This window comes from Physeter macrocephalus, chromosome 1 (genome assembly GCF_002837175.3).
Source record: "Physeter macrocephalus isolate SW-GA chromosome 1, ASM283717v5, whole genome shotgun sequence".
Lineage (NCBI taxonomy): Eukaryota > Metazoa > Chordata > Mammalia > Artiodactyla > Physeteridae > Physeter > Physeter macrocephalus.
The window spans coordinates 88,322,305-88,331,577 of NC_041214.2; the positions used below are offsets into that span (position 1 = coordinate 88,322,305).

Consider the following 9,273-nt stretch of genomic DNA (forward strand, 5'->3'; position numbering starts at 1 on the left):
CGAACCCGGTTCCCCTGCATCGGCAGGCGGACGCGCAACCACCGCGCCACCAGGGAAGCCCATGGTTATTTGTTTTTTTTGTTGTTGAGTTGTATGAGCTGTTTGTATATTTTGGAGATTAAGCCCTAGTCTGTCACATCATTTGCAAATATTTTCTCCCATTCCGTATGTTTCCTTTCGTTTTTTTGTGGTTTCCTTTGCTATGCAAAAGCTTGTAAGTTTGATTAGCTCCCATTTGTTTATTTTTGTTTTTATTTCTATTGCCTTGGGAGACTGACCTAAGAAAACATTGGTATGATTTTTTTCGGAGAGTGTTTTGCCTATGCTCTCTTCTAGGAGTTTTATGGTGTCTAAGACTATTTTATTTTCCCCTCAGAACTGTTTTTTTTTTTTTTTTGTGGTACGCGGGCCTCTCACTGTTGTGGCCTCTCCCGTTGTGGAGCGCAGGCTCCGGACGCGCAGGCTCAGCGGCCATGGCTCACGGGCCCAGCCGCTCCCCGGCATGTGGGATCTTCCCGGACCGGGGCACGAACCCGTGTTCCCTGCATCGGCAGGTGGATCCTCAACCAGTGCGCCACCAGGGAAGCCCCAGAACTGTGTTTTAAGTGATGGGCACTTAATATTCTAGCCACATTTCTAAAGGATGGGTATGAGAAAAGGAGGAAGAGGAATGGGTAGAGAAAGGAGGAAGCACAGATGAGCTGTGTGCACTGTTTTTTAAAAATAACTTGGGCTCTGTCTCCTTCTGAGATTTTATTAAGTATACTGCATTAGGGTTCATGTCCCACAGTGGAAGGGTTCCTATAAGTGTTCAGATTGTTTGCCTAATTTACTGTATAATCCTGGAGCTTTTACTTTCATCAAAAAGAGTTGGCTCTGGGACTTCCCTGGTGGTACAGTGGTTAGGAATCTGCCTGCCAATGCAGGGGACACGGGTTCGAGCCCTGGTCTGGGAAGTTCCCACATGCCGCAGAGCAACTAAGCCCGTGCACCACAACTACTGATCCTGCGCTCTAGAGCCCGCGAGCCACAACTACTGAAGCCCACGCGCATAGAGCCCGTGCTCCGCAACAAGAGAAGCCACCGCAGTGAGAAACCCGCACACCACAACAAATAGTAGCCCCCACTCACCACAACTAGAGAAATGCCGTGCACAGCAGTGAAGACCCAACACAGCCAAAAATAAATAAATAAAATAAATAAATTTATATATATAAAAAAACGAAATAAGACTAAATTAAGAGAAAGATTTTTTTTTTAATTTTACAGGGACAAGAAAGTAGAGTTTATTGGTGGGCATGGGTAGGGAGGGGGCGGCGCCAAGGTTCTCACGAGTGCAGGGCCCGCCATTTGTCCAGGGGCCCACGATTAGGGATATACTTGACCCCATAGCCATCTGGGATGAGCCGCTTTTCTGCCACCATGTTTTCAAATTCATCTGCATTAAACTTAGTAAATCCCCACTTCTTGGAAATGTGGATCTTCTGGTGGCCAGGGAACTTGAACTTGGCCCTGCGGAGGGCCTCAATCACATGCTCCTTGTTCTGCAGCTTGGTGCGGATGGACATTATGACCTGGCCAATGTGGACCCTGGCCACTGTGCCCTGGGGCTTTCCAAAGGCACCACGCATACCTGTCTGGAGCCTATCAGCTCCAGCACAGGACAACATCTTATTTTTTTAAAAAAGGGGTTGGCTCTGTCTCAACTTTGCCTGTTTCACTTTTTTTTTTCTTCACTGTTTCCCCTATTCCTTGGTCAGAAAGGAGGGAAGATAAAGATGCCCATTCAGTTGTCTGTCCCCCAGATTTGGTGTTGGGGAGGATTTTCAGGATTTTGCTGTTTTAGCAGTATAGTTTTGGGGGAAGCAGCTGAGTTGTCCTAGGCTATGCCAGTATTCTCCAGAATCTTATGGTTTATTTTCTATCTTACTGAACAGCTTGCGGTTTTCTAAAGATCCCATGCTCTATGTCTTTGCATATGCTATCCCCCTCCACAGAATGGAGAAACATTGTCCATCTGGTAAATTCTCACTCGTCTTTCAGGACTCAGGTCACTTATCGCATCCTCCAAGCAGTCTTTTCTGGTCATCGCTTCCCCATTGCCCAGTCAAAGGGAGGAGCCATCCAGCTCTGTGCTCCTAATGTACCTTATACCTGCCTCTCTTTGAATTATTACTATATTGAATTTTCATTTTATTTTCCATGTTTGCCTTCCCAACTGCTATGAGTTCTTTAAGGCAAGAAGAGCATCTTATTTATCTCTGTATCTTGAGGGCCTAGCTCATTACCTGACTTAGAGTAGGGGAGAAAGGAAGGAAGCTAAGACCTACTGAGATACTACTATGGAAGAGAAATGGGTAGAGACAGGAGGCAGCTTGTCTCATCTAACCTCACAACACCCCCAGGAGGAAGGTAATGATATTCCCATTTAACAGTTGAGGGAGATTTAAACTAAAAAGTTAAATATCTCATCTAAAGTTACACACTTACTAAGCTTATGGTTAGAATTTGTCCTCAAGTCTGACTCCCAAGCTTATAATCATACTTAGTAAGTGCTTGTAGACTGAACGCTTATGTTCATTTCTAGGCAAATTTGCCTTCATTAAGTAATTTTACCATATATTTGCTTATAGATAACTTTCTTATTTTTTCTTTCCAGAAATGGGATTTGACCGATATAAAATGGTGGTGCAAGTCGTGATTGGAGAACAAAGAGGGGAAGGTGTATTGTGAGTAGTTGGTTTTTCCTTCTTGTTTTTATTTTTATATATTTCTTATTGGGTGTTCATCTTCTCGACAATCCAGTAAGATAGTGTCTTTGCAAGAGTGAGAGGAATGGACGGTATAATAAAATGCAGCTGTGAACTGAAGAGATCCTGGTACTGAGCAGCGAGGTTGACAGTCTGGGTGAGCTCCATGGGGTAACTCACTTTTCATAGTATCTGTAGGCTAGTACGTCTTTCAGGGTTTATGTATATATGCTCCCAAAGAGAGTGTAGAATTATGTATCCTCCCATATTCCTTGTTGCCTGGTTTTTGGTCCTACCATTCTCCTAAATTAATATCTTTAAAGTTGTCTGAGTGACAATTTTCATAGCTATTGTTATTGGCCTGGGCTTCTGTTTTTTAAAATTCACTCTGGTTTTTTTGGCCCAGATGTCACTTGCGTAACTTGTTTCTCTTCTGTTGTTCTAACTGATTATTCTCTCCTAAACTGGTTCCTCTTTCTCCCCTACATCCCCAGCTGTGAGCTTTCTTCAAGGCTCAGTTCTTATTCTTCTGCTCTTCTGTGTGCTTTTTCAATGAGCTCATTCATTCTCATTACCTCAAACCATCATTCCTGTATTGGCAAGTTCAAAATCTGTATTTCCTGTCTTTTCCTGTGCCCAAGTGTTAATCTCCTGTTTCCCTGTGTAAACAGTGCCTAGTCCAGTATTTTATAAGAAAGTATGAAAATATTTGCTGGATGAATAAAAAAAATACCTTGTAGATACTATCACTGAGAATTTTCACTGTAGAATGTTAGCTTGGGAAGAGAATGCAGATTCTTTCTGGTGTCCAGTCCCCTTATTTTATGATGACACTTAGGAGGTTCAGCATGATTGGCCCAAAATTCTAGATCTGGCTGGCGTCAGGCTCACTAATAGAGCCCAGGCTTCTGACTCCTCGCACAGTACTCTTCACCGTGGTGCCCTCTACCATTCGGTCAAAAGGCTTCGGTAGAGTTCTTCACCACAGAGAAACTAAGAAATACTTTACTAGTCTGTCATCTCAGAGTCAACGTGTTCAAATAGAGTTGCATATTTCTCTTCCCTTCCTCTCCTCAAATAAGCCTCTCATTTTCATTTCTCTTTCTCCTGCCTTATTACCACGATTCCATTGACTCAGGCTTAAAAGCGTGGAACTCTCTTTTATCTTATGTAGCCATTACTCTCTCTCATTGCACGCACTGTAACCTGGATGCCAGGGTTGCTTAGCAGCCCCTTATCAAACACTTCCAGACTCTGATCTCTGTCCTCTGCAATTCACACAGCAGACCAGTCTCCCAGAAGTACACCCTCACCTCCTTTTCTTAAACTCTATAGAGTTTATTTCAAATCCTGTATAGTATAAACTCCTCAAACTTGTCCTGACTGACTTTGTTAAATGTGATCAGGTTAAACTCTAAAGCATGGCATATAAGGCCTTCCCCACTTCCTTTTAAAACTTTTATCATCTAAAATTTTAGGCATATGAAAAAGTACAGGGACTAAGGAACTCCCATATGTCTATTACTTATCTTTAAGGTTATTAACACACACCCATGTTGTTTCATTTATACCTCCATCTACTCTCCGTGACCCCATCAGATTATCTTGAAGCAAGTTCTAGTCATCATATCATTTAATCTGTAAATACAACAGTATATATCTCTAAAATATAAGGGCCCTTTTCAACATAATAAAATATCACATGTAAATATTGAAAATCCTTAATATTATAAAACATTCAGTTAGCTTTTAATTATTCCCAGTTGTCTCATATATACATGTGCATGTATGTATATGTGTGTTTTTGTGTATGTGTATTTTTTTACAGTTTGTTCAAGTCAGGATACAGACAAAGTCCACACATTGCATTTGGTTGATATGTCTCTTAAATTTCTTTTAGTCTGTCATTTTGCTTCTTCTCCCTCCCCCCCCTTTTTTTTAACCATGCCATTTATTTGTTGAGGAAATTGGGTTGTTTGTCTTGTAGAGTTTCCTACATTCTGGTATTTGAGGATTGTATCCCCATGGTATTGTTTAGTATGTCTTCTAGCTCCTGTATTTCTTATAAATAAGTAGTTAGATCTAGTCTTAATCAGTGATAGGTTTGAGTCTTGGGCAAGAATAGTACATAGGTGTTTAGTATACAGTCTATTGCATCTTATCAGGAGGCACAAAAATGTCTGGCTGTTCCTATTTTTATTGTTAAGATTGATCATGGAGTTCAGATGTTGTTAGATAGATCCATCTATTATAAAGTTCCCTATCAGCTTTACCATTAATGATTTTAGCATCTGTCCTAGATCCATTATTCATCACAGGTTACAAGATAGTGATCTTCTATCATTGTTCTTTATTTATTAGCTGGAATTCTTCTATTAAGAATGACTTTTTTTTTCTTTCATTTGTTTCATTACAATGAGATACAGTTTGTATAAGAAAGGAGGGATAAATTTACCTATTTTCAGAGTAATGAATTCGTTCCCTAGCATCCTCCCAGGGTTACCAATGAGTTTTTTTTCTATCCATGAACCCATGGTTTTAAATATATGTGATGTGTTTAAATCAATTGCAGTTAGTATCTTCGCTGAAGCTCAAATTGTCCCATGGTAGCTTCTTCTTCCCCTCCCCTCCCCTCCCTTCCCTTTCCTTCCTTCCCTTCCTTCATTCCTTTTTTTTTTTTTTTTCTGAAAAAACACAGATGCTTTATTTCTCTTCTTAAAACACACCAGATAGGAGTCCAAGCCTGGTGAGGTGCTTCACTGCTGTCAAGGATATAGGCCTTCCTGTCTTGTTCTGCTGTGTCCTCATCTGCATGGTTGAAGATGGCTCAATACTACATTTATTTACATTCCTTAAGGGAAAGAGATAGAAGGAAAGCATATATGCCTTTCCATTTTCAGTACTTTAAAGACGTGATTACATTGTCTTCTGATTTCAGTTGGTTCTGTTTAGAAATCAGCTCTAAGTCTTATTATTGTTCCTTTGGAGGTGATGTGTCTTTTTTCCTAGCCACTTTAAAATATTTTTCTCATTGCCTTTTTACTATGATGATATATGGTTTTCTTTGTATTTATTCCACTTGGGGTTCTCAGGGCCTTTTGAATTTGTGGGCTCTTGAATCTGCTTTGTATAAGATTGGGAAAAGTCTCAACCATTATCTTTGTTTCTTTTTTTTAAATAAATCTTTTAGAATAAGTTAGATTTACAGAAAAGTTGCAGAGATAGTACAGAGAGTTCTTAAATACTTCACATCCAGTTTCTTCTATTATTAACATCTTCTGTTAGTTTGGTACATTTGTCACAATTAATGAACCAATATTGATGCATTATTTTTAACTAAAGTTCATACTTTATTTGGATTTCTTTAGTTTTCACCTAATGTCCCTTTTCTGTTCTAGGATCCTATCTAGGATACCACATTGCATGTCTCTTTAGTCTTCTCTTGGCTATGACAGTTTCTCAGACATTCCTTGGTTTTGATGACCTTGACGGTTTTGAGAAGTACTGGTTAGGTATTTTGTAGAATATGCCTCAAATGGGATTTGTCTGCTCATGATTAGTTTGGGATTATAGGTTTTGGGGAGGAAGATCACAGAGGTAAAGTGCTGTTCTCATTATATCATTTCAGGGTACATACTGTCAACATTACATATTACTGTTGATGTTAACCTTGATCCCTGCCTGAGTAGTATCTGTCAGGTTTTTCACTATAAAGTTACACTTTCTTCCCCTTTCCATACTGTACTTTTTACTAAGAAATCACTATGTGCAGCCCACACTTAAGGAGCAAGGAGTTATGCTCCACCTCCTTGAGGGCAGAGTGTCTACATAAATTACTTGGAATTTTTCAGCATAAGAGATTTGTCTGTTCTCTCTCATTTATTTATTTATTCAGTCATTTATTTATTTCAGTATGGACTATGGATTTTTATAATTTGGATTATAATCCAGTACTACTTTATTTATTTTGTTGCTCAAATTGTTCCAACTTTGGCCATTGAGAGCTCTTTCAGCTGACTCCTGGATCCCTTTCACATACCCTACTATTGTGGGTTTTTTGAGCACAACCTTATTTACTGGCACTATAAGATGCCCCACCTTATCCATTCCCTGCCCCAGCCCTAGAATCAGCCATTTCTCTAAGGAGCCTTGGTTCATTGTATGGCAGAATGGCATTAGAAACTAAGATCTGGGTGCTATATATATGGCTATTATCTTTAAAAATATTACCTGTGCTTCATTTGCTCTCTGCTATCCTTTATGGACTCCAATAACAAGTATTTAGATCTTTTTACTGTAATTTATGATGTTCTTTTCTGAATTTTTGTTTTTTCTCTCTGTGCTTCAGTTTGGATATTTTTCTATTGACCTGTCCTTCAGTTCACTAATCCTCTTTTCCATTGTGTCTAATCTGCTATTAAACCCACCAACTGAATTCCTAATTTGTTATTATATTTTTCAGGTCTAGAATTCCCATTTAATTCTTTTTTCATAAAAATTTTTTTGTATATTCTAATTGTATAGTGAAATTCTTTATTTTTTATCTATGTTCTCCATCTTCCCTCTCTCCTCCTTTTTTGCATTTTGGTCATAACAGTTCTTACCCTAGTATCTGGATCACATGTGAGTCTATTTCCTTTGATTATTTTTTTGTCTTGTTAATCTTTCATATGGCTCTGTCTCTTGGCATGCCTAGTTTGAGTCCTGGACATTGTGTTAAAAAAAAAACTGTAAAACTTCCAGATAATATTATTTTCCTCCAGAGAAGTTTAACCCTTTCCTTTGTAATTCAGGTAGAATACGGGCTACTTACTGTAATCCAATCAGATACTGAGCTGAGTTGAGGTTGGGTTGCTGATTTGATAAGTCTCTCTCTATCTTTAGCTCACCCTTCTGTCTTGAACGTAGCCCTTCAGATCTTTCAACCAAGAACCTGGAGTGTTCATTGGAACCCCAGCCTCAGCAGGTACTGACTTTTAGTCCTTTCCTCAGCATTAAACTATTCTTCATTTCAGAGGCTTTTTAAAAAAATGAATTAGTTTCCTTAAAAAGCAAAAATATATTATTTTACAGTTCTGGAGATCATAAATTCAGAATGGGTTTTGTTGAGCTAAAATCAAGGTGTTGGCAGGACTGTATTCCTTCTGGAGGCTCTGGGGGAGAGTTCATTCCCTTGCCTGTTCCATCTTCTAGAGGCCACCTGCATTCCTCAGCTCATAAACCCTTCCTCCATCTTCAAAGCCAATAGCATTGCATCTTCAAATATCTCTTGATTCTGACCCTCCTGCCTCCCTCTTTCTTTTATAAGGACCCTTGTGATTACATTGAGCCCACCTGGATAATCTCCCTATCTCAAGATCCTTAGTTATACATCTGTAAAACCATTTTTGCCATGTAATATAACATATTCATAGGTTCTGGGGTTTAGGACATAGACATATTTGGTGGGGGGCCATTATTTTGCCTACCACACATAGCTTTTTAGGTTCCTGCTTATGCAGTTTCAGAATTCAGCACATGTCTTGAGAGGAAACCTACTGTGTGACCGGCTCAGTTCTACTCTCTCCTTTTTCACGTGGATCTTGGTCCCTCAAGCCTCCAATTTTATCCCCCCCGGCCCTGCAAGAGTGCCAGCAGTCCTGCTGGTTTCTTTTTCCCTCAGTAATTGGTCCTCTACCTGGGCAAAGCCCAGGCTCTCAGCCTCTATCTCTGTGCCCAAAGCTGGCAAATGCCCCAGAGAGAACTTTGCTGCAGAATATCAACTTACCTCATGTGGTTCACCCTTCTCTGGAATTTTGGCTCCCCTAGTCCTATTTGCTTCAGCAGCTCTCTGATTCATTTTATTCGGTTTTTCTAATTGACTTGGTGGGAGGATTGGCCTGCTACAAAGTGTTCCATCATATTTCTTCTAAGTCTTTTGACATAACTTTATCAATATAAATATGTATACACATATGTGTAAAAAATATATATACATAAATGTGTGTATGTATATATTTAAATATAACATTCTTTTTTAAAAAATATTTATTTCTTTATTTGGTTCATTGGGTCTTCATTCATGGCAGGTGGCCTCCTTAGTTGTGGCGTGTGAACTCTTAGTTGCAGCATGCGTGTGGGATCTAGTTCCCTGACCAGGGATCAAACCCAGGCCCCCTGCATTGGGAGTGCAGAGTCTTAACTACTGTGCCACCAGGGAAGTCCCTATAAAATTTTTTTGATATAGCCCAGGGTTTTGATATGACCCAAGTGTCCCAGGTTTATCGTGTACATTTACAGCCATGGCCCTAGAATTGGCCATTTCTCCAAGGAGCTGTGGTTCCTTTTATTGGGAAATTGTGTAAAGAGACCACAATTTGAAAGCAAAGATTGTGGTTTATTTATTTATTTTTTAAAAAATCTTTATTGGCGTATAATTGCTTTACAATGGTGTGTTAGTTTCTGCTTTACAACAAAGTGAATCAGTTATACATATACATACTTTCCCATATCTCTTCCCTCTTGCGTCTCCCTCCCTCCCACC

At 39.5% G+C, this 9,273-nt stretch overlaps 2 protein-coding genes across 3 annotated transcripts in view; one reads left to right on the forward strand and one right to left on the reverse strand.

Moving 5' to 3' along the window:
* Window positions 1-9,273, forward strand: part of DYNLT2B (dynein light chain Tctex-type 2B) — a 24,915-nt gene that overhangs the window by 7,047 nt on the left and 8,595 nt on the right. Inside the window, exons 3-4 of one of the 2 annotated variants that reach the window (XM_028492688.2) lie at window positions 2,660-2,729; window positions 7,635-7,716. In XM_028492688.2, coding sequence (XP_028348489.1) covers window positions 2,660-2,729; window positions 7,635-7,716 — 152 coding nt within the window. The remainder of the gene's footprint in view (window positions 1-2,659; window positions 2,730-7,634; window positions 7,717-9,273) is intronic. The other variant, XM_007110488.3, reaches the window with a different exon arrangement.
* On the reverse strand, window positions 1,271-1,670 carry LOC102987114 (60S ribosomal protein L10-like). The gene has a single exon (XM_007110487.3). It carries the CDS (start codon window positions 1,668-1,670, stop codon window positions 1,329-1,331), a length of 342 nt encoding a protein of 113 aa, XP_007110549.1. The 3' UTR covers window positions 1,271-1,328.